General features: G+C 29.8%; 1 protein-coding gene and 1 long non-coding RNA gene across 3 annotated transcripts in view; one reads left to right on the forward strand and one right to left on the reverse strand.

Moving 5' to 3' along the window:
* Positions 1 to 4,507, reverse strand: part of LOC142319143 (T-cell activation inhibitor, mitochondrial-like) — a 33,010-nt gene extending 28,503 nt beyond the window's left edge. For both annotated transcript variants that reach the window (XM_075356107.1, XM_075356106.1), the window contains exon 1: positions 4,323 to 4,507. In XM_075356107.1, coding sequence (XP_075212222.1) covers positions 4,323 to 4,360 — 38 coding nt within the window. In that variant the 5' untranslated portion in view covers positions 4,361 to 4,507. The remainder of the gene's footprint in view (positions 1 to 4,322) is intronic.
* A 225-nt stretch (positions 4,508 to 4,732) lies between these two features.
* On the forward strand, positions 4,733 to 12,012 carry LOC142320234 (uncharacterized). Its single transcript, XR_012755320.1, has 3 exons — positions 4,733 to 4,891; positions 5,007 to 5,060; positions 11,638 to 12,012. It is a non-coding gene; the product is annotated as an uncharacterized LOC142320234 (long non-coding RNA).
* Positions 12,013 to 27,386: the final 15,374 nt, after the last annotated feature.

The raw sequence follows: 27,386 nt of genomic DNA on the forward strand, positions 1-27,386 counted from the left end.
ATCTAGTAACTTACAATAAAAAATGCCTATCAATAAACACAAAAACAGGACACTACAACACAGTTATAAAACAGAAACCACTTATGCAGCAGAAACACTCTTCCGGCTGAATGAACAATCAAAGACAGTCAGATTCCAGAAAATTGAAAGAAAGATTGGAAGAACCAAAATCAATAAAAAGTTCCAGAAAGATGGGCAGTGGTGGATTGTGCCCTACAAAGTCATGTACAAAGAGTTAGAACCCATCACTGATACAAAGTGTAAGAGAAAACTAGGATTCTTTGGACATATCATGAGGATGTAAGATTCAAAACAATTAGTAGTACAATCTCGACTCGAAAAATACCAAGCCAGCAATGCAGATTGATCAGAGAAATAAGAGAGGATCTGAAGGAAAGGAAATTGGCCTTATACACCAGAAGTCACCACAGATAAGATAAAATTAAACATCAGAAACACTCTCGCTTCACATTCACAAGAAACAAACTCACAACATATACATTTTTAACAATAGAATGGTCACAAATATTGGAAAATACGAAAAAGTACTGAGAGGACCACAAGACCCAAATAGTCCCATCTAAGAGACTTCAATAATAGACTAAGTGATCCTATGTGGTCATAAAAGATAATAATAAACATATATTGAACAATTTTTATATTATTCATTTGGTTTATTTTTATTTGGATTCATCTGTATTCAGTAAAACTATATTCAAATATTTTGTGAATTTTATTATACATCCAAAGTATAGCAAAAATTCCACAATAAATCATTTTAGTACTTATGAATACAAATTCAATTATAAAAGCTAACGGGTAAATAAATTTATTAGTTTACTGAATATTTAAAACAAACTAGGCAACATTACAGCATAATTATATTCAAAACTGGAAGGTAACAAACAATATGTTTAGTCTAGACACATCATGCATAGTTCAGAAAAGTGACAAAAACAAAATAAGGCAGTAATAATCAGTTACTAAATGTAAGTCTGACTCAACATAAGAGAGGGGGGAAAATTCCATACAGCACCAGACTATGTTCACAGTACTTGGCTAGTAATCCACTTGTATATACATTGATGGTATTAAGACATCACCATAAAAGAAGATTAAAATAAATTAAAACTGAATATTTATTAAAAACCATATTACTGGAATCAATTAACAACAATAAATCAGTACATCCATAAACCAAAAAATAACAACCTACTTGTATTAAATCATATTATTAGAGACAAAAAGTTATAGATTTTAATAAAGTACTTATCATGTAAAATCAGTTGAAAATAATTTCATTGATGTTTTACTACAACTGTTATGTAAAAACAAAAAATGAGAAATTAAACATAATTTTAATCTTTAAAATGGTAAAATAAATAAATTATTGCTTTACAACAGCAAAACTTAAGCAAGTTTATAAACAGAGTAAAACACAACCTTATTCTAACAATGAAGTTGTTTTTGAAAGATTAACAGAGGATGTATAGCTTGTCCAAGCTGAATTGGCACAGATCTGATGAACAGCATAGCTGTATATCTTGCTACCAAACAAGCACGGGTTTATAATACTACTCGATTGAAGAGAGTACGTATACAGTATGACTATTAATTGTGTGTATCCAAAGAGTATAAGATTATTGTTTGATTATAATGTTCTTTTTTCAATTCTAAGAATTGAACTACTTACAAGTAGTTTTAAAATTTCACAAGTCTTGTGAAATTTTAAAAGTAATCTATTCGTGTTAAATTACTAAATTTTTGTCGGCTCTATTCTTTTGGTAGTGAATTAATTTTATTATTTAGGATACTATGTCTAATTTACATGCAGAAGGCATGTAAATTAGAACATGTAGAACATGTTACATCTGCCACAGGGGTCTCAAAAAGAACTGTTTAACATACTGCTGGTAAAATACCTTACAAAAAAAAAATTCATTTCTGCTCGCAAAGGAATGGGGTGCTCATGTTTGCACCCCACTCTAGGCCATTCATCACGTATATGAAAAAATTGGCAAAAACATCAAATTTTTAATCTGAAGCTATTACTTTCACATAATCTTACATATCACCATCAAAGCTTGTCGTCAAATCCTTTTTTAGAGACCATCCTAAAATTATTTTTTACCTTTTAGTGCATTTAATTTAAGAGTGGCATTTCAAAACTTTTTTTATATATTTTTTATTTCCTACTGTTTGGTGCATTTAATATAAGTGGTTTTTAAAAAGGTTTTTATATATTTTTTAATTTCCTTTTTGGTCTTCATAAGTTTATACTTTTTAACTGCACTAACACACAGGTTTGAGCGTATTTAGCAAAAGATCAGTAGCGAGTGCAATCAAAGCATAGGGCTAAACTATTTAATTTCCATATAACCAAGATCCGGTTGATCAAGAATGTACACAATGTGTTAAGACAAGTTAGCGCTCAACCTGCTGATACATATGCTGTTTGAATCATGAAAACTGGATGAGCAGTTTCAGAGATATTATGGTGGCACCCCATCGCACCCCTCCGCAATTTCCAAACGGCACCCCAGGAGGCCTTGAAAATATTATAATCTGACTGGTACCACTGGGAGCGGATGGGATATTGTTGAGGAGATTCAAAAAAATTTTTCAGAAATTCAGAAAAATTCTTCTTAAAATTCAGATCCAGTTAAAGAGCACTAAATTTTCTCAAAACTTTGGTCGGTATTGTACAGAATTTCTAGTAGCAGCTGTATACCCTAATATATATCTCATTTCAAAATTTCTTTCTGTATGAAAATATGCATGTAAACAAGGTTGCATAAGTTCAAGGGGCACTTTTTTCACTTAGCAACTTGATAATGTTGCTAAAATGTGTTATCAGGTGGCAAACCTATATGCAAAATTTCAGAGCAAATGGGTAAGTGGAAGTGCTTCAAAATTCGACTGAAAGGTTCCATACCATGAATCTTGCATACATAGTCCAACAGTGATATTTATGTATTGTTTTAATAATATTTGTTTACTGTTTAATTCAATTATGAATTTATTTTATTATATAAATATATATTTACAATAATTTAAAAATCTGATATGAATATTTTTATTGACTGAAATAAACACCAGTATAAAAAATACTAAAAAAAATGTATACTGTACATTAGTATAAAAAATTACTATAAGATAAAAAAAATTTATTAATTAATTTATTATTGTATGCCTTCCATGAGTAGCATATGTTATAACCCCGCTCTTGCTAGACATAAATCAGATCTCCCAATTTAGCTTGGGACAAAACTATACACCTTTTAACAATTACAGACACTCCACCACTCTTATAATAACACTAACATTTGTTTATTACATGAATTGTACATTTGGAATTAACTCTACTTCCTTGACAGCCAATATTCATCATTAGCTCAGAAACAATTAAGTTAAACTGGAATTATGAACAAATTTCTCTGAAAATAAAATAAGAATGTTTTAAATGTAACATTGTTCTGTGTATAGAAAATAAAAGATAACCTACAACTAATGTACAAATGAAAAACGAACAATTTAATAACACTAATGACTTTACAAAAAATGAAAGGAAGATAAATCTTGTATTTTTAATATTAATATTAAAACAATTGAAAATTTTTCTGTTTTGTTCATTATACAATGTACTACTTACATTTGTCTTTTAATTTTTATAATATATTCTTATACACATCATCAGTGAATGCAAATCTCTAATAAAAAATTTGCAACTGGATATGCTCTACTCCCATGTAAATAAACCAGTTCAATAATGGTTAAAGTTTTTCTTCTTTCACTCAATTAAGAAGAAAATTATTTTACCATCTTTTTCAACAATTTTAAAAACAGTAATTACAACATAAATTATGAGTGAAACCAAATACAACTGTACGACAAACAAATCGATTTACTTCAATCCTAAAGACAAAATGTAACGAAATTTTTTTATAAAAAAATTTACATTCGTTTGAAACTGATAAACGTAAATTTAAAAAATAACTACTAGAAAACATTCATTTCTTCTAACAATTCAACTATTACAATGTCACCTATATCTCAAATTTCATTTTATAACATACGGAAAATTTTGGAAAGATGTAGAATACAATAAATGCATGGTAACACAACTAAAGCAGAAATAGTAAACTTAACCAACAAGGAAATCTCGCAGAATAAACCTAGGCGTAACTCATAAAAGTGCAACCAAAATAACAACCAACTCGAAGTAACTGAAAATCATTTCTATAAATTAAAATACACTGGAATATCGAAAATATTTTACAAAATAAAATAGAAATGCAATAAGACCAATACTTCAACCGTACCAATATCTCATTGGTGAACAAAAAATTTCACTTGCCATACCCACTTATTATACCTCAACTTAAGGTTTAATAATGGGTATAATAATTACTCCATTAATCCAACACCAAACAATTAGTCAAAAAATAAAACTTGCATCTTCACAAAGTTGACCTTAAAACAAAATAACCTTCAGATTTTCAAAAAAAAACTACGTACTTATCATGCAGTAAACAATTTCGAATACACACGATCCGATGAAAAATTCCCTTGAATTTAATTTTTTAAGAATATTTTTAAAAACTTTATCTTTAATTTTTCAATTATTTATTTATTTTTTTTAATAATTATATTTAAGTAACTGAAATGTTTAAATATTGAATTCATGCAAAACCACAGATGTTAAAAAGAAGCATAATGACTATTGCAATCCTGTTGTTTACGATTAACAATCATGTGTTAGGTAAGGTTACCGGTATGTACTTTTCGAATATTTTTTAAGGACTTTTGAATTCTAAAATAAAGTAATACTAACTGAAAAATACTTGTTTTGAAGGAATACATTTAAAATTGAATAATGCTGAAAATTTTGGTAAGTTATTTTTTTTTGTTTTCCCTAAAATTCGTATTATTACTTAACAGCATAACCTCAATTCTATTAGTTACTCAAGAATTAATTTTAAAAAAAGATTGTTGTATGTTTTCAGATAACGTATGGGATTGGTGTGTACACTGGTATATATGTAGCTCAGAACTACGAGGTAATTTTTATTATTTTTTTTTTTTTTAATTTGATGATGGTTACTGTCTTAAAAAAATGATAATGTAATTGAGTATGACCCCAATTCTGCAAAACATGAAATCTAAAAATTAAGATATTTTTATCGATTTAACGTATATTTTGTTAGATATTCCTGAAATGTAATAAGCAAACGATATACAGTTCAAGATATAATTGTGGAGAGAGAATAAAGTGATTCCTGTAACTTTGATATGCAATTATCTATAAGATTACTTAAAAGTTATTTCAATTTTTTTTCATAAACTCATATTTATTTTAAATATTCTATCAGGTGTACTATTATTAGTTTCCTTATCCCCTTGTTCCCACTTAACCATACTTTTACATTCATCTCATCACACTAGTTTGAATGCATACTGTGTTAACTGGATTAGTGCTTGTTTTTTTTTTATGTGTACATTTTTCAAATGGCTTCACAATGATGCAGTCTTTTATTTACTTTTTTATTTAATGGAATTTATTTTTTATTGTAAGAGAACAAGCATGCCATTTTGACAAAACAAATATTTTTTATGTTAAATTTGATTGTTGGATGTTTATTATATAAAACTAAACAGTGTAAAAGAATTTTGGTTTAAAGCACACATTGTTACCTACATTCCATGAATATGAAAATTCACAATCCATAACAAAAAATGTTCAAGAATGAAGAAAAATTTCCCTTGCGTTTGGAACCGTCTCCATGAGAAATTGTTATATTTTGAAAATTTTTATATTGTTATATTGGAAATCTCATGCTATATTTATTCAAATAAATGGTTTTTATATTCGTATATTGTTCAAACAAACAAAATGTTTTAAAACTTAAGGTCAGGTAAAGTGTGAAATAATAACAGTGGAATTTTTAACGCTTGCATATGTAAAATATCTTTTTCCTCTATTTTGTAATAATTTTTTTCTTTACATTTATTAGAAACTTTGCTAATGCATGCAATATCTTCATTTGTGGTACTTGATCCCATAACAAAATTACAACAGGCTAAGCTGCAATTAACAAATAACAGATACAATGGCAAACCGGTAGTTAGTCCCATTCAATCGCATTTTCACCTGACTTTTTAGAATAAAAATTTTCCTTGGCTATCCCAATATATAATAGAGTTGATACAACATTCCTTATGGCACATAGAACCATTCTAACACAAAAAAAATCAAACTTTTTACCTTGACCTTTTTAATTTTCCAATCCTCAGTTTATGTTTTCTAGATCATAAATGGCTTCAGATGAGCCACACATAAAAAAGGAAATCCCAACAATTGCTGGGTAGAGTTGGAAAGACATTTTTCCAGAACAGCATCATAAAATTAACAAAGAAACATGTAGGTTAAGCTACATATTAATATGTAAAAATAATAAATATATAAAATAATTAAAGCAGACAATTGACGATAACAAATAAAATAACTGAATTGATTTTAATTTAACAAAAATAACTGAATTGATTTAAAAATTTTAGTTTTTTAAAAAACTAAACTTTTAGTTTATTTAAAATTTTAAATAAATGTGAATTGCCCATGATTGAGGTACCAGAAAATTCAGATTTTTAAAAACTACATTTTAGACATGTTTATTGTAGTCATTTTTATTTAAAACAGAGTAACATTGTTTTGCAAAAGAAAAATCTTTTAACTTCAAATAAATTAATGAGAAGATTTTTTTTAAATATTACATTACTACAATGCAATTGTAATATGGCCCATTGTTATAGACAGGTATTGTACTGTATTATGTGTTCTATGTTTGATGTGAAAGAGGTGGTATTTTTATTTTTAAGAAAAAATTATTTTAATTTATTTTATTTTTTATCCAATGTGCTGCAAATAGTGATCTGACAGTGCATTTTTAAGGGATCTGAAATACAAAATTATTACGTTTACTTGAAACAACTTCCAATTTCTTCTACATTTCCCTTTGGCTTTTCTGATTTGTGCCAAATTTAATTCAGAATAATTCTTCTGAATGTAAATCCGTTTTTACTCCTTTCTGCATTACATTAATTGCAAATTGTTTATATTTTAGTATTGTTAGTAAAATTAAATCCATTGAAGGCCCTTAAATGTAGAAAGAGGGGGTTTATGTGCATACATACATGTCATTACAAGGTTGGAACAATATTTAGTGCATTCATATAAAGAGCCATGATGTCACTACAAACAGGTCCTCTATTTTTCAATTTGGTGTGAAGCAGTATTTACTAAAAATAAAAGGAAGCATTTTATGAAGTAATTTTTACTGTTTATAGACAAAGAAGGTTTTGTATGCAGTAAAATGAAAAAAAAATTGTATGCAATAATACTGAAAAATGGAAAAGTTTAATTTTAATTCATTCCATCCTTAGTTGGAAATCCTGTTAATGCGTTTATTTTACTAAATTGAAGTCAGAAAACTTTATTTTATATATCATGTATAATTATGTTCTTGGATATTTCTTTTAAAAGTGAGAGAATATTTAGACGTAAGTTGGATCAAATGACGTGGCATCTTGACCAAAATTATCTTTTGTAAATAAGATATTATACTCTTTTTATTTGTTTTTATACGTGGTTTGATACTTTTACTAAGAAAAACCAATTTAAAATTAATAATTTCTTTCATCCATAACTACTCAACCACAGTACATAAAACTCTTCAATTTCCCCTTCATAAGAAACCTTTTATCATCTCACTTTCAAATTATGTGAAAATTATTCTTTCAGATATTTTTATAGTTAATTATGTTCCTCTTTCATTAATGGAATTACTGGGGACAGTTTTGTAATGACACTCGTTTTAAAATGTCAGGAAACCACTTTAATGTGAAGTTAAATACTGTAATATATTTAATGTATGTTGTTTTATTTAACGTGTTATTTTAATTGAAATTTTCTGTGCTGTAAATTTCATATTTAAGTTTACTTGAATCCTAATTTTTATGTGATACAAATAAAGTTTATGATGTATAATTATATATGATATATAATAATTATAATGTATAATTTATATGTCCTATTTCTGCAAACTTATTTGAAAGAATTGATTCTTATATATCTTGTGCTATATATATCCCTTGCATCTGTGGATAAATGTGCATCCAGTCTCCCTGATAAATATTTATAGTCACTGCAATTAAATTTGTGTACTATTGGAGACTGTGTTATTGTTATTTATTTATTTTATTAGTTTATTTTGTAATCTTATGCACATTGTTAGTAGTATTAAATAACACACTAAGCTTCTTTCCTGAAAATATTAAGAGTTTTTATGCGACATGTTGATTCCATCTTATTCAGTACAAAGATAGCAAAATAATGTCAAAATTTATCACTCTCACCAACCAATTTCACCTCAATTTATAGTTCACTGAGCAAAATGAGCATAAAAATCAGTTAATTTCCTTGACCTCACTATAATCAAAATAGACAGCATGTGTACTATTAAATGTAGAACATCCATGCTGTAATGTTATACTTTATCTGTAATACATCTAATACCTAACAGAGTAAAAGCATGCTTTCTCATGCATACTGATGTATGGGAGGGTAAGTCTGAGGTTACTGAGGGTAAGTCAGTTATTGTCCGCAATGTAGTTATAAATTTTATTGCAATACAAATAGGAAACTTACATGTACATCATTTTTCAACATAGTCCCCTTGCATTTCAACGCACTTGGCCCATCGTTGCACAGGCTTCCTGATGCCCTCAAAAAAGAAGGTTTTCGGTTTCTCAAGCCAGGAATTCACTGTTTCGTCCAAGGTAAATCGACGGCCCCTTAATGCCTCTGAGTGGACCAAAGAAGTGCTAGACAGAAGGGGCAAGATCAAGACTATACGGAGGATGAGCCAGTCGAGTTTCTGGAGCGTTTCAGCAGTGTGGGCAGCAGTATGTGAACGGACATTGTCGTACAACAACATAACACCTTTTGACAACAGTCCTCGGTGTTTGCTTCGAATTGCAGGCTTCATCTTAGCAGTAAGCATCTCACTGTAATGCACACTATTTATTGTCGTGCCCCTTTCCTCATAATGTTCCAGTACTGGGCCTTGTGAGTCCAAAAAACCATAAGCATCAGTTTTCCTGTGGATGGTTGGGTCTTGAACTTTTTTTTGCAGGGCCAATTTGGATGTTTCCATTCCATACTCTGCCGTTTACTCTCCGGCTCATAATGATGGATACATGTTTCATACCAGTGATGATTCTGTCTAAGAAGATGTCCTGTTCGTTACCATAGCAATCCAAATGTTTTTGGCAGATTTCCAAGCGCATTTGTTTATGCAACTGTGTGAGTTTTTTTGGAACTCATCTTATACAGACTTTATGAAACCCAAGTCTGTTGTGGATGATTTCAGAGGCAGAACCGTGACTAATTTGCAGATGATGTGCCACTTCATCAATAGTTATACTTGTCTGTCTAAGAAAACCATGTCACATCCAAGCTCAATGTTTCTCATTTGTAGAGAAACAGTCGTTCAGCTCCTTCATCGGGCATAACACTTGTGCGACCATTCTTGAATTTTTCAGTCCATTCGTAGACTCTGTTGCAGCAACACACTGTTCCCATACTTTACCGAAAGTCTTTGATGAATTTTGGCTCCTGATACATCTTCCTATCACAAAAAACGGATCACTGAATCTTGCTCTTCTTTGGTGCAAACAGAAAGCGGAGCAGCCATGATTAATGACAGGGCAGCGATAATGGAACTAATCTAGCAGCATCCAAACAAAAACAAAAATATAACTTTATTGCGGATAATAATTGACTTACCCTTGTACATCAGCTGCGTAAGACACTGAAGGACTCAATACATTAAAATATCTTGTGTCAGTTATTAGTTGTATATCACACTTATCAACAAAATGCTTCATAAAATATAGAAATAAATCGCATACATACAGTGATTGAAAATGCATAATAATTGAAAATACCTCAAGCAAAATTCATACGAGATTGCCAATTTTTAGGGAAGGAAAGTGCTGTGTTTGATTTAAAATTCTAAACAGAATACACATGAGCATACTGCAAACTAAAACACACACTTGACACATTACAATGCAGGCGTACATAAATTAAACTAAAATGATTGTGCTGAATATTAAATTGGACAAATTGATTCACATTCAAGTACATAAAACAACAAACCTTTGAATTGACAACAACCTTCATAAACCACCTAATAAAATCAGGACCCAAAAATAATTACAACTCCAAATTTTTACACCAAGTACATAAAGATGATGATATTTATGCATTATTAAATATTTTCAACATCTTCAAACGTATAAGTAATTTAGCAGTTGAAAAAACATAAATGAGCCAACACAATATTGATCAAATGTATAATTTGTCTACATACTACAGGCTTCTGGAATATTGCAGTAAGCTCCTTTTAATATTATATCAAAGTATTCTAAAAATGATACAATCCATAATTTAATTAATTAAATTTATTAATTTGATAATTCAATTTGAAGTATTTTTTTTAGAAAGCAAGACTGAAATTACAAAAACATTTAGATCACATCTTTTATTTCACAGTAGATAATAAAAGTTTATTCTAAGCTCGATGCTGGTTCTTAGCTCATTTCAAGACATTTGCAGCCACAAATTGACTGTTTTTCTTGCCTTTACTTGTGTAGTTTTCATTTAGTTTAGTGTGCAAGGGTTATTTTTAAAATGACAGACCGATGTAGTAATTGTAATACAATAGAGTTACTAAAATGATTAATCTATATACCTCAAATGATGTGATGTTCTTGTACTGTATGTATATAATGTATTATTGTCAGTAGTTTTGAAAAACAAAGGCTTACAGCAAAATCAGTAATGCTCATTTATTAAATTATTACTTATCTACATTCAGTTTTATACATGAGTTAATTTATTATAAAAATCAATCCAGTACAGCAATCTTATTAATAACAACAATGAATAAAAATAGTATCTTGTTGTGAGATTCATTTAGTGTCAATTTTTAACACAAATTTTATTCTAGATTCGTAGCAAAAATTTATTTATTTTTCTATAATTTTTTTCACAAAAATGTGAAAACATATATTTTGGATATTGTCTACAATATTTCATAAGGATTTAAAAAAGTATTTTACTCACAACTTTGAAAAAAAATTGTCTAAATAAAATTACATCTATAATTGTAAATTTATCCTTATAAATTGCAATCATGAAAGTGCACTACCACATTGTTAAAAAAATATGATAAAGCTGAGTGAAAAGTAGGGAGAATTTTAGACTGGCTTTAATTAACAAAATAAATTGTACCCTCTGTTCATATGAACTTTTTTTCTACTTTAATCAGAGAGATACACTTGTAAAGTTTAGCAAGAAACTTCTGGAACACTCTGAATATGTGATAATTAATTAAATTTACTGAATTGTTAAACACAATTTGTTATTTCAATTTAGTGTATCTTTTATGTAGGACTTATTATTTTTGCAAAAAAAAAATATATATAGATAAGAAAAAATTATTATTTATTTGATTTTCTTTTTACCACTAAACCAGAAATATTACTTCAGTTTTATTTGCTTAATATTTTCAGATTGAGAAGGTAGATAACCCGCAAAAACTATGGGAAAAGTTCATGAAGTATGTAGAAGAAAGTACTGGTGGATCTGACAAGAAGAAATAATGTCTGGCTGCAATAAATATGATGAATGATTTTGAAGTTATATAGTTGAGTTTGAAACAAGTTTTATTTTCTAACTATACATTTTCTTGAATCATTTTAATTTTACGTCCACGTTTCAATCAAATGCAAAATTAATGATAGTAGAAAAAAAATTATTAGTTAGATTTCAGTTAATAAATTTTTTAGAAAGTAGAGTAATAGATTTTACTCTAAATTCATTAACAGTAAAATATTTGAATATTGTACAGACTATTCAGCAATAAAGAAAAAATGTTGAGTTAATTATTCCGGTTTCTTGTTTAATCAGTATTAATATAGTGTATTTATTACTCATGTTTTTTACAGTTATTACTTTAAAAATTTCGGTTTTCAGATATATCGGTTTACAGAAATATCCATTTTGACCATCCCTGAATCGATTTTGAGTAGTTTCGGTGTGACATCTGTACGTACGTACATACATCAGTATCTCACATAACACAAAAATGATTAGCCATAGTATGTTGAAATTTTGGATTTAGGACTGTTGTAACATCAAGTTGTGCACCTCTCCTTTTGACTGCAATCAGCAATCAAAAATAGTTAAAAATATTAATTGTAAATAAATAAAAACCAAAATCCATTTCTAGATACACTTTCCAGTACATCTACTTTGTTACGACTTATCTCAGTTTATGAGAGTGATGGGCGATATGTACATAATTGAGAGCAAAATTAAAAAAATTACTATTGAATTCAAAATTAATAAATATAAAAAAACTTAAATTAATGTAACCCATAATAACCTCTCTATAACTGCATCTTGACCTAACATAAATCTAAAAGAAGAAAAAGAAAATAAATTTTCATTACATTCAACAAGAGTGATATACAAGAAAAAAAGGTACAAAAAATCGTGGAATATTATTTAAATTACAGGTTCCTCTAAAAAGATTTAAAAACCACCAGATTTATTAAATTTCAGTCAACAAAATGTAGTACTACCTTAGAAATTAGCCTTAATTTAGAATAACAAGGTATCTAATCCTGGTTTATACACAAATTTAAATAGAGAAAAAAAAATTTATTATATAAATTTCACCCAAATACAAAATATAAAAAATATATAATAAAAATAGTGTTCAAAAAAGCCCAAAATCCCAAAACATTTGGATTTTGGACTTAGAACTTTTTCTTAACTGCAGTATTAAGCCCTTATTGAAAGCTTTTCAATGATATATCATAAGTGGAACTTATTTTCATTGGTTAGAGAGTTATAGCCAAATGAAATTAAAATTAATGAAATATTTGGATCTTAGAGGAAGGCAAATCAGTTCAAATCAGACTTTTCATATCCTCGTTTTTACTTTTATTTTTTCAATTTAAATATATCAATTTATTAATAAGTATTAACTTCTCATTTTAAAAAATATTTTACGATGACTAATAATAAAATAATTTTTAAAAATGTTTAAATATCAGAAGTTTTTAATAAAATAAAATTTTATGTACTTTTCATTTTAAAAAAATTTGTAAATTTAATTTAATAGGTGTACAAGAAAGTCATGTGTTATACACATCAGATTTTTGTATCTAGAATACTTATTCTGATATTTTGAATGAGCCTGAAGGTAATAAATGAATACTTTAGACAGAAATATACATAAGCACAGTAAATATTTAATAATTATAAGCTATAGGCTACTTGCTTTATTAAAACGTCTAAAAATGAGGTATTGTGGTTACACTCTACATCTTTTTTTAGCCTACCTAATGTTCTCTTAGAGAAACAATATGGTTTAATTTTGTTTCAGAAAAAATCAGTTAATGACCCACAAGAATTTGTAATCTAACAAAGCAAAAAGAAATTTTACATTATTGATATAATAAATACGATAAATATCATTATTGGAAAAAGGCAGTTACAGTCCATGCATTAAGTTTTGGAACTGCTTAGAATTTTCTCATTTTAAATAATCATATTTTTGAAATTTTGAGATAGGTCATGAATAAATAATAAGAAAAGCAAGGGGTCAAAGAGACTTCCTTTGGAATCCAGTTATCTATCTTGCCAAGAGGACCTACATTCTATATGGGAGTCCTTGCCAAAATAAGAAATTTCATTCTGTTATATTGTCTTCTTAGGCCATGAAAATACTTTTATAAGGTGACAGCCAGGACAGTATAATATGTGTAACTAATATATCTAATTTAAGATGATGATCCCTAAATTATTAAAGTTAACTAAATGGTAGCAGTAAATGTAAGTTTAATGAATAAATCAAGTAGAGAACAATATAATGAATTTACATATCAGATGTCCATAATGCTTATTGTAATACTGGGTGATTGGAAAATGACTCTACGACTAAAAGCATGTAAAAAACTCTATTTAGATAACTTACAGATTCAGTTGATATCTCATTTCATAGAAAAAAATGTCAAATTTGTCACTCAATACCCAGAAGAAAAAATCTAGCGGAGTCAACTATGGGGAGCGAAGTGGCCATGCAATTGGATCTTCAGAACCAATCTACCAAACTGGGAATCTAGTATCAAGAAAATCTTGGACTTCTAAGTAACTGTCTTGCTGATAGTAATGGCGTCCATCTGAGTCATCATCACCTAACTGAGGAATTAGAAAAATTTGAAGCACATCCAGATAAATGACACCATTTACAGTTGCCTCCTGGAAGAAGAAGAGGCCACACAGTCTGTTAAGGGCATATAAAACCTGATGTTAGGGCTATCACAAATACACTGCAAAGCTTCATGAGTGCTTTTGCTAGCCCGTATTCAGCAGTTACAGGTGTTCAGGTTGTCACTGATTTAAACGTTGACTCATCACTAAAAATTTACATTGTCTAAAAATTCATCTTCTGCACTTCTGAACATCATTCCCACAGAAAACTGCAAGCAACTTTGTCATCACCTGTAGTGTGTTGAACCACAGTTAGTTTGTATGGCTTAAATTGTAATCGTTTATGTAACACGCTAAACAGCTGTTTGTGGAATGTAAGTCTCATGTGATGCATGTCGAGTTGATTTCTTCAGACTATGTGCAAAGCTTTCTGTGAGTTGTTCCACAGCAGCTTCAAGGATGCACAGGTATTCTGGTGATTTTGTATGTTTAACAGAACAACTTGTCTTAACAAAGGTTGGTGCCAAGAATAAATTATATGCCAACTGGGAGGCTCCCCTCTGTATTCTCTGTAAAGATTACATTGAACTGCAGTTTGTGCAAATCGTGAAACCAAAAAACAGAGAGCACATTCCACACCAGTAAATATATCCATTTTTAACAACACGTGGCCAAATTCTGTACTAATCAATTATATGAGTCAAAAATTGATGTGTTTTGCTATGAAATGAGGCCTTAACCAAATCTGTAAGTTATCTAAATATATTTTTATATGCCTTTAAAGTTGTGAAGTTCTTTTTGAATCGCCGGTATTTAATACATATTGCTTATACTAGGCTAATTTTAAATAATGGTTATAAAAGAATGATTCATTGAAGTATTCATTTATAAAATATTTATACATAAAACTTTTATTTGAAGAAAAAAGCTCACAATACAACTTTTTAGGTAATCTAATTGACAAAAATATTCAGTTAGAGATACTTGTTTTGGCAAAAAAAAAAATAACTAGCCAACCTGATTTTTTTCAGACACACCCAAAACAAACCATCATAAACAAAGAGTAATTTTTTCAAAGTATTCAATTGAGTGAAAACTGCTGTAGAAGTACATGCTTTACCAATCTTATAAAATTTGAATAAGTTATGAAAATTTGCAGTACACTTGATACTTTCTGTTAAAAGTAGTTGTATACAGGTTAAATTTTGATGTCTTCAGAAACGACAAAAGTAAAATACGAATAATACATACAGTTACTCCAAATGGTTCCTTCCATGTGAGATAAAAAACAAAATAAAATTTAACCACTTACAAAATACAAGATGTATCAAGGGCAAAATTAGAATTATTGAGAATGCTATATTTTTCCACGCTAGAAGAATTGTAGCAACTCAAATTGCTGTTTAAAGGTATAACAAGAACATGAAAAAACAATAAATGAACATGAAATATGCCAAAAGTTCTGTAAATTAAAACATATTATTGCTTTAACTTTCATATTATAACCTTTCAATGGAATAATTATAATTTATGAATATGCTATATTTCCTAAAAATAGAAATAATACACAGTGGAACCCGCGAATAACGAGCAAGTTAACGGATTTGTTTGGTTTTCTATCTCATTAATAGTAAATTAACTTGCTTTTAGCAAGGTATCGACGCATCATAAACTTTGTCATTATGAGCATTTCCAATTTTTAAAATACTGTAATTCAAAAACGTTAACTAACAACCAAATAATCTCAACACAAGGGAAATTCCATTTCTAAATTTACGATTTATACTTAAGATTGTGACATTTTATCTTAGGCTTGTTCAGGTCAGGTCCGAAGGGTGAACAAAAGGTTTGTAACAGGACGGTGTACAGTACAAGTTCCATTGCAGTATTACAAAGGCTGATAATTATTTTAATTACTCAGTTTTTTCTGTTTGCAAAATTCCAGGAAAGACGCGGGTTAAACAATGATCCGTCAAAACCGCCCTAACAGGTTCATCGAACTCTATAGCACATTTTAAACGATTTAAGTAAAAGTCTGAAGAGGGGCGTGGTTAAAGATCATTTTTACCTGTGCTACCCTCACTGGTAAATCCATAGTCATAATTTTCAGTTTAAAAATACCATAGAATCAGTTAAACATAATGTATTGCTTTAAAGTGATCGATCGGATACCCAGTAGCCAAATACAGTACAGTAACACCGTAGTCGCGTCAGTGAATGCCGTTTTTTCATTTTAGTGTTTCGTGCTAAAAAAACTATACAGTGTATTTTTTTAAAAATGTACTCTATTAACGTCAAAAGGGAACAACTGTCCGTGAGTGATAAAATCCAAATTATCCAAGAACTGGGACGAGACCTATCAAATTCAGATGTTTGCAAAAAACATGGACTTTCTTCATCCACAGTTTCAACAGTATGGAAGAGTCGCGAGAAACTTACGAGTGCTTTTGAAAAAAATCACACTTAAGCAAAAAACAAAGGCTATGTGGCAAAGACGACTTAGGTACTCCAATTATGGTTTAAAGTGAAAATGTATCCAACAGTGGTCCAGTTTTAAAAAATCAGGTTGAAAATTCGCTATAAATCTCGGCTACGCAGATTTCGTTTGTAGCAACGGATGGTTAGACCGTTTTAAAAACAGACATCAAATTGTTTTTTCAAAAATTAATGGGGAAGCTAACAGCCTAGACAGTTTAATTGTGAGCAATTTAGTGAATGATAATTGGCAACTTATTAAATCGAGTTATAATAAAGAGGGCATTTTTAATGCCTATGAAACCGGCTTGTTTTATAAATTAACTCCCGACAAAACTTTTAAATTTATAAGTGAAAAATGTATTGGTGGGAACAGTCAAAGTCAAGCTAACGATTTTGTTATGCTCAAATTCGACTGGCACAGAAAAACGGAAACTTTTAGCAATAGGGAAATCAAGCAATCCAAGATGTTTTAAGAACGTAAAAAAAACTTCCCGTCGATTACGTGTCTAATTCAAAAGCATGGATGACTTCAATGATTTTCGAACAAGAAATTCATAAAAGGGATTTGAAACTGCATCTCGATAACCCCCGAGGGGAGAAGATCCCGCCAACGTCGCGTGTCCGGTCGCTACACCACCCTCTCCGTTCCTTGCCAGTAATGGCTTTAACGGAGGTCATCTTCTTGCCTTCGTACTGATAACATTACACAGTGTTCAGTCCTCGGGAGAGATGCCCCAATAAAATCGCCTTCCGAAGAAGACTGGGACACCTAACGCTACATCGTAGCCCTCTAAAACTAAGCTAAGAACCTACAAGCGGAAGCCCGAATCCCGCGCCTAGTTCTAGTTATTAATGAGCCAATTTCGTGAATGTCTCGTATTCGAAGCAATACAACAACTTCCCACTAAAAAGTGTTGATCGCAACAACGAAATTTAGACCTAGTTTCCTTAATGAACCCAGCTAACGTTAATAACTCAAATTTAGTGCAAAGAATACACGGACTCCGGTCTGGTCTACCGGGGAGAGGAGAATGAACGCCTACTCCCGCTCAGCTCCATGGGGGAGTCCCACATGACATTCACCTTCGTTCATTAACCGCTGTCGAAACGCCGCTACATGCCACCTAAGCGGCACGCAGCCACGTCCCGCCGACAGTGTCGTGTGCTCAGACAAACTGCCCTCGTCGAAGCGCAACCGCACCCCCCCCCCCCCCCAAAGCAAGGAATTCCATGCCCGTTGGCAGCGGCCGCAACTCCGCCGACAGCTTAATTCAATTCAAAATGACACCTCTTATTAATCTAACCGTGGGTCGTCGCCAAAACGCCTACCTTCGGCCAGTCAACTGCCCAGGCGGTCCCTAGCCACCCAGGTTCCTACTACCTACTAAATCACTTCGGCAGTCCTGCGCAGGGCGAGGAAGCCAATTTGAAACTGCAGAAAAATTTTATTATTGATTGATAATTGTCTTGCTCATTTGTCACTGTACAACTTAAAAATATAAATCTTGTCGGCCTAATACCACAGCAAAACTGCAGACGATGGACGGGGGTTATTCGCAGTTTTAATGTTCATAACAGGCGGTTAATGTCTTTAAAAGTTATTGAGAACACGGACTGAAAAAAATGAATTCCAAATGACGGTTTAAACGCTATGATTTATGAAACGAGCTTGGTGTAATATATCACAAAAATCCGGTGTCATTCCACAGCATATTTTGACTTAAGATGGTGATGACGATATACCACTCTCAGAATGGATACAAACTCGACAAAAAATCAGCCTTTCAGGAATACTCAATAGATGTCTACGCATTAGCTGATGTACATACTACAGAGATTCCGACTGATGAAGTCATTATTGGTGAGGTAATTCGTAGTCGTACAAGTGATAGCGAAGGTGAAACCGAAAACGAAGATGAATATACTACTCTTCCAGTCATATCAATGATTGACGTCAAAGAATGTTTTAAAAAATTAACGTTGTTTAGTGAAACTAATAATGTAAGTGATTAATTTGTGGAGTACTTGAATAAACTACAAAACCGTGTTGATGATTACAGGTATAAGATCATTAAACAAACAAAAATAAACGATTATTTTAAGTCTAATTAGTTGAATGCGCAGTTACGTTAGACGTATTCTGTTAGAATGAAGAAAAAGTAGATTAGAATGATTTTTTAGATTTAATAATTATAGTTTGTACGTAAAAACGTGTGACAGAAATTTTTATGTGGTCTTCATTTGTTACTTTTCGATGATTTTATTAAGTTTTACTGCACACATATTACCAATTTTTCCTTTTTTTTATTAATTCATTGAACGCCAACAATTTTGGTTGAAAGCAAAACGTATTAGTCTAAAAATTGTATTACATCAAAATTTTTTTTGTTAGTCTGTAATACAAATCGCATCGATATTTTATTTTAAAACAGCTTCATCTTGGGTATACAGTATATTTTTTGTATTATAATAGATAATTATGGCGTCAAAATTTAAGGTTACAAAGTGGCAACTCGGAAGTACCGAGCATTCTGACGTAACGCACATATTTGATCGTTCCCTGTAACCAAGTTTTACCGTATTTTTAATTTTTGCATCTATGAAACCAAATAAGAGAAAAGTTTTGTGTAACAAAATACTTTTTCTTACACAAAAATATTTCTTATTGTATCTATAATATAAATTATTAATATATTAATTATTTGCCTATGATAAAAGGCCTTATTGTAATTTTCATTGTCATTTTTATTGTTGAGCCATTTTTAACATCTTTCGATCAGTATATTCCAAATTAAATTATAATATTTTCTTTTAGAAAATCATTAGCATATACAATCTTATGGAAGATTTCTTAACCTATTACATTATTCTTCAGAAATTTCAATAGAGTTTTACAAAATTATTTTTTTTACATACAACAGCTTTACCCAAAAAGTGACTTGGTCTATTGTGGTTTACTGTTACATACAAAAAGATGTAGTGGTTAGGTTTATAAATCTGAGTAGGTAGAGGTAATGAGAAGTTTTGTTAAGTTCTTTTCTCCTTCTATAGTGTTTCTGAGTTTCTATTTGAAATCCCTACTTAAGTGTTCTATATGTTTTAAAAAAATAATATAAATTAAAAAAACAGAAAACCCTATTATCTTGTTATCATAATTTATTGTGTATAAATTATATGAATTTAAACAGTTTCAGTTAAGAAACATCCTCAGAATTGTGATTTTATTTAATATTGATTTTTTTTTAACTTAAGGTATTTAATAATATTTCTTTTATATGTATTTTAATTAGCATAACCTTAATAATTGTAAGTTGACCTAGTTACAAGTTGCTCCAAAAAATAGCGTATCTATTTCTCTCATGAATGAACGCGTCTTGTATCTCTGGTTCTTTATGTGCAGCATCAAAGCCATAAGAAAGACCAAAACAGATATTGTAAAGGAATAAGTTACCTCTTTTTATTATGAAACTATGCTTTGTATGACTTCCTGTTCTTTTATCTTTCAATTAAACTTCGTCTGTTTATTTTATAATTATCTATTTTCTGTTCTGCACAAATTAAGATTCCTAAATAAAACATCTGTATGATTATTAATCTGTTCATTCATGATCATTTTCCAATTATTTTTAATTTAACAATTTCTATTCGGTCTTTTTCCTTTTACACAATTGTGAATGAGTTTTATCGAGTCCTCCATTTTCGATGGGGTATGTCCTTCTTTTATTAAATGTGTTGCATAGTTAGAATCTTGTTTTCCATAATTAAAAGATGTCATATGTTTGTTTAATCTTAATTTTAACTTTCTTCCCATTTTCCCAATATATGTTACATCTCATTTACATTTTATTTTGTATGTACCAGTACTGTTATAAATATTCTTTTCTACTATGCTGTCATTAAAAATCTTCTTAAGTGTATTATTCATATTTGCTGCCATTTTTATATTATACTTATTGAAACATTTTTTGATCAGGTAAATTTCTTTTCCTGTAAATGTTAATCTACCCCATATGTAGGTTTCTTTATTGTTTATTATTTTTTAGTAGAATTGAACACTGTTTTTCATTTGTATATCAGAAAGTAATAGATATAAAAACGTAATGATTAGAAGAATGATCAGATATAAAAAAGTGGAATTAAATCACATATTTAGGCTAATATTTTGTTTATTGTTTTTTCTGATTGTTATAGAATTAGAAGTTGTATACCTGATGACTTGTCTAGCATGAAAAGGTTGACTGCTGAAGGCGTATGAAATTTTACTTAAAGAGCAACTGATACAATTATGTTCAGTCAATCAATTATAATGTTTATATATTATAAAAATATAAATTATGTTTATACATTATATAAACACGCCTTCAATAATTTTCTAGTAGTGATCGTATATAAACATAGCATTACTGACAGTTAAGATGTCAGTTAATGGAAACTGCAGTAAAGGATTGAATGAATCAAGATTGTAGTGATGAGAGTGGTCTTGTTAGAATTATGTTAACCATAATTTCAGTATTCTGTGATATTATTTTAGCAATAATATGTCTGATTATTCACTCACTTAAAAGAAAACTCTATACCGATGTCCTTCAGTAAATCTATAAGTACATAATGGAATGATGACTATCAGGTAATGCTTAGAGATCAGACTTCTACTATGAACTTCAGCTGTTGGGCTGAAAAAAAAAGCTATTTAAAAGATATTTTTAAATAGCTTTTTATTGTCTGAATCAACTAGATTGTGATTTTTAAATAACAGATCCATTTCATGACATTATAAAAACATTTGATCAAATGATATCCTCAAATACAAACTAAATTGTTCAGTAATATCAACTTATAAGCTTCTACTTGAATCATAGAATACAGTATACTGAAATAAATTACATTCAAAATTTAAATGAGCTGTGTAATTCAGAGTTTTCAAACTGTGATATAAGACCATTCCACCATTATTGCTTTTAATTTTTTGGCTTTCATTATATATAAAATTCAACAAAATAATTAATGTGTTATTTATATTTGTTGGGAATGAGATCTCGAGGACATGAAATAAAATTCTTTTCTGCCATTTAATATTGAAACAATGTAGCAAATAATAAGTAAATATTTGAAAAATGAGTTTGATTCAGTTTAGCTTTAATTCTAACAAAACTATCCAAAATTGAATACAGACTTAGATGACTCTGTTGTAGAAGAAATCAATTAGACAAAATTTTTGGGATTTAAACTTGATTCTCATTTATCATGGATGTTCTGAAAGAAATTAAATTCTTATCTGGATCAACTTAGAGTATGGTTGGCATATCTGTCAATTGATACACTACTGACTTTATTTTATATCATATTCTTTCTGTATTTATCTTATAATATTGAGTTCTGGGGGAAATTAATTCTCAAGACTCATATTAACAGTATTTGTGTACAGAAAATAGCACTTAGGAGTGAGTAATTGTAGACTTGGGACTCCTAAAACTTTGAAGTCCATATTCATTTTCCTTTGTAAGTATAACATGTTTACAAAATAATTCAACTTCTGATTAAATTATCTTATAAAATAACGCAACTTTTAACACCGTAATTATCCAGCACCAGTTACAGTTTTACAGATAGAAGAAATACTCAAAAGTTGAACATAAACTATGTATACCTCGATATGTTTCACTAAATTATGATACTACATTAGAATCCAAAAATGGTTAATATTCATCAAAAGTAATTGATCAAAATCTCTACACTTTAATTAAATATGTTTAGGATTAAGGTTTAGAGTAAATCACTGTAATTTGTATGTAATGTTAGACTAAGTAAATTTATAGATGTATAAAATAAATAGTTGATATCTATACATCACTGTCAGAATTATTCACTGAACAGATTTGTAACCATCTAACTTACTATGGATAAAACTGTTGCTCTATGCTTCTCAGGTAGATGTAACATTGTTGATTGCGTAAATAGAATTTCCATTATGTTAACAAAGATATTTCTATTACCTACAAAGCAAAATTTCTGGATTTTTTTATTAGATGAAACATTCTCATGGGATAATAAAATCAATTTCATTTATAACGAAATCAAGGTGTACTGTTTTGCTTTGAAGCACCTTAATAACATTCTAAGCTTGTCAACATTATTAAATATTTATAATCCCTATATCTCTCATGTAAAGTATCAAGTATATAAGAAGAATACCAGAATTTTAAATTATTATACATCTCTTGGATGAGGTGTGTAATGCCATTTTTTGGTACTCCCTCAAAGTCAGAATAAGCTTTTAAGATACAAAAATGAGTTATCAGAGTAAATAACACAACTAAATAATTCGGTTTAAAAGAAAGGCCCTTTTTATTCTTCTGCTGCCATTTTTAATAAATTGTTGAAACATTGGAAAAATCTTTCCTTCTATTATTTAAATACAATTAAAAAAATTTTATATTACTTAGTTAAATAGTACTAACTAAAATCCCCCCAAAAACAAGATTTATGTGCATCCCATTTACCTAAATATATGTTCAACATAAATTTTTATAGTGGCTTTTGAAATGAGGATTGTTTACAGTAATTTTTTTATATTTATTATATTTACCTTAGTATTTTTTCATTTGTTTATATTTAAATAATTAATATGGACTTTAATCACATCTATATTTTATCTTTTAATTTATTCTTATATTTATCAAATCTTATATTGATGTGCTCTATATACAATATATTTTTATATTACAACCAGAATAAAGATTTATTTACATGTAATTTAAGAAATACAAGGCTTCTTTTTATATAAATTGTTTATTGAACTAATTATCATTGTAGTTCTGTATAATTTATGTTATACACTTATCAATTTTTAATTGTAATAATGTATGAACCAATAATTAATATTGTAATCTGAGATAAAAAAAATAAAATTTTTTAAGCATATTGTATGCTTAAATTTTAGTTTATTCAAATGTGTTTTATAGACTTAAATTTATTTTTATTTGCTACAGGGTTTCAACTTGTCCTAATTTTCATAGGAGAGTCTCATCATTTTAATAAAATGTTCGTTTCCCAATTTATTTCAGATGTCCCATTTTTTAAAAATCCTTCTGCTTAAAAAACTGGATAACAACTTTTATTACATGTTTTAAAATAACTGTGTAACATTGGTAGGCAGTTGCATCATAAAATATTTTGACCAATTTCTTTCTATTTATTTATTACTAAAATAAATGAATAAGAGAATTTTCCTTCATTATAAATGTAGATGAAAATGTTGAACATACATATAAAAGCTAATATAAATATTAAATAAATATTCAAAGCAAAGTCCAAAACAATATAAATAACTTCTTAAATATAAGAAAAAGGTTTGAGTGGAAAAATAGTTATAATTGGCATAAAAAACAATCTTCTTTTATACACAACATTACATAAACATAGCTTTAAGTTCACAGACTGAACTTAACATTCATTGTAAAAAAATCATTACAACAATAAATTCATTCAAATATACAAAGTGCAAAGGAAAAATCAAAAATAATTTGTATTATTTACCATTTATCACATGCTGACTAATAAAGAGCTAATATCAAATAAGTTCATCATAAAAGTATTAAGTTATTCATCAAATTACTTGGGCAAAAAGCTAGTATTTCTGGTCGTGAAATATTGTGCAGAAAATAACTGTGAAATTATTGATGTAATTTAATTCAGACAATGGAATTTTAGAACTGTTATTGCTAAATATATAAAATATTTATTTTGGATCTTCTAATTTTTTTAACATGGCTTGTTTTTTTCCTTTTCTTTTTCATGTCCCAGGTTTATTAAACAAAACTTTTGAATTATCTGTTTTTATAAAACATTTAGTACTTCTTTTCTTAGCAGTATTAAATGCAGTTCTAAAAATCTGATCTGGGCACCTTGTATGCCTATTAAATTACATATATGCATTTTTTTTTAAATGAAAACTACACCAAATTTTATTTCATTAATAACTTCTGATATTTTTTTATTTATTTTATTGTTATTATTGAATTATTATTTATTGTAAACTATTTTAAATCAGAGGTTAATAATTATTAATAAATCAATATATTTAAATTAAAAAATGGAAATGAAATAGGATTTGAACTGATACGCCTTCCTCTTGTAAGAACTAAATATTTCATTAATTAAAATTTTATTTGGCTATAACTTTGGAACCAGTGAAAATAAGTACCACTTATGATATATTGTTGAAACGCTCTCAATGAGGGCTGATTACTGCAGTTAAGAAAAAGTCCAAAATTCAATTTTTGTTTTTTTAATTTGGGCTTTCTTGAACATTTTTGGTCCAGTCGATTGGAATCAAAAGAGGAGATGCACAACTAGATGTTACAACAGTTCTAAATCCAAAATTTTGACATCCTACGACTAATCGTTTTTGTTTTATGCGAGATACATACTTACTTATGCACAGATGTCACGGCGAAACTAGCCAAAATGGATTCAGGGGTGGTCAAAATGGGTATTTTCGTTGACATCTGAAAACCGAAAATTTTTACAATCACCATATTTCCTTTACTTCGTACAAGGAAGTAAAAACAGTGTTAAAAAAGTAACCCTCAATTGATTTCTGTTTTTGAACCATTTCAGGTGTAATAAAATTAACTCCTACACCTGGTTAACAGTGATGGGCCATTCATACTATTTCAAATCAAAATTACAGTCTTGAAGATTAGAGAAACATCACTATTTATTATCTGATCAATCATAGAAAAAATATGTGTTGTATAAAGTCAATTACAACTGTTTTTCATTTAAAATCAGTAACTGTTTTCTGGAGGAAAGCATCAGCAGTTAAATCTAAATATCAACTTCAGCCATAAATAAAATCACAAATGCAGTTTAGAGGTAAGTTTATAAACTTTAGTAATATTGGTTCTGTTTATAACAGCATAAAAGTACTTTATAAGTACTGTTTAGACTACTTATACAACGGATTATACCCTGACAGGGAGTCTTATTCTTTAAGACTTTGGGGGTTGGCGTCCCCATGGGCCTAGCCTCTGCAGCTCAGTGTACACACTGAGCTGCAGAGGCTAGGCCTTAAACACTGAGCTGCAGAATACTTTACAATGTACACATATACTACACCAATAACACTATACAAATTACAACATATACATTTACTCAACTACATAACAACATCCATTTGAGTTTTCTTTTCATTTACACTCGGTGGTGTTGTGACATCTTACAAAACGCAACCGTAACCTAAGGTGGGAACTATCGTGCCGATGGGTGATTGGTTCTACGTAGTGAGTCTCGAACGATATCCTCTGGCCACCAGAGCAAACCCAGTTGTACTTAGCTCTAGCTCCAATACACGTGCGCTCTGCTGGAGTGGTCTATTATATCGCCAGTACTCGTGGGACCAAAATTTCAGTTCCATCAGTAAATTCTATGATGGTTGGTGGTCCATCTGAAAAAAACCACCAATTTTAGTCTAGTGAAAAGGCCCTGGTCAGCTTCGTCTGACAAGGATATTGTTACTATAGAAGACGAAGGTAATGTCAAGTGTAAGAATGTTCGCTTTGTTGTTCTTCGAAATAATCAGGAAGGTAGCTCCCTTCCAAAGGTCTAAACTTTCCTTATTAACAAATGTGTCACTGGTTTTATTGGTTCTCCAAAGAACATTAGGAAATTACGTGATGGAACAATTCTGGTGGAAACATTTAATGATGAGCAGAGTCACTCCCTGTTACGTCTCACCAGTATGGGTAGCATAAACGTAAGTATGACATGCCACAAGACCCTAAATACCAGCCGAGGAGTAATTTTTTGCTGCGACCGTCTAGAAATGGATTTAAGTGAAATTGCTGATTAACTTCATGCTCAAGGTATTATAGAAGTGAAATGTATAATGAAATGGCAGAACAAAACAGAAGAAACAACACCGTTTCTTATACTGACATTCAGTCTTCCTGTTCCACCAGAGAAGATTAAAGTGGGTTACCTCTCGATTCGGGTACAACCATTTATATCCAACCCACAGTGATGTTTCAGATGCCAAGGGTATGGTCACACTACAACATCTTGCTCGAGAACGAAGATCTGTGCTCGATGTGCTAACGAAGGTCACAACGACACTAACTGCGAAGAAAGTGAAAAATGTGCGAACTGCAGTGGTTCACATACAGCCCGCTCCCAAGACTGCACAACCTTTAAAGAAGAAAAGGCAATTCTCAAAATCTGTATTGAGCAGAAGCTATTTTTCCGGCTGCACGCAGTGAATATAGAAAGATAACTAACTTATTGAACCTAGTTAAACCAGATGTATCTTTTGCCACCGCTACGTCAAAACTAACTCCTACAAATGTTAATAATCAACAGTGCGGATCCTGCAATGAACTTAAAAAACATGTTCAGATCCTTTCTGATCAAGTTGCTTCACTTACAGCCACTATTTCAGAGCTGACAAAGATGAATAAAAAGTCTGACGTCACAGTTAATGAATCCAACAGTGTGATCCATGTTCCTGTTCTCAAAGCTCTACCGGTACGGGCAGAGACTATCACAGCTGGCAGTAAGCCAC

Source organism: Lycorma delicatula, chromosome 2 (genome assembly GCF_047948215.1).
Source record: "Lycorma delicatula isolate Av1 chromosome 2, ASM4794821v1, whole genome shotgun sequence".
Lineage (NCBI taxonomy): Eukaryota > Metazoa > Arthropoda > Insecta > Hemiptera > Fulgoridae > Lycorma > Lycorma delicatula.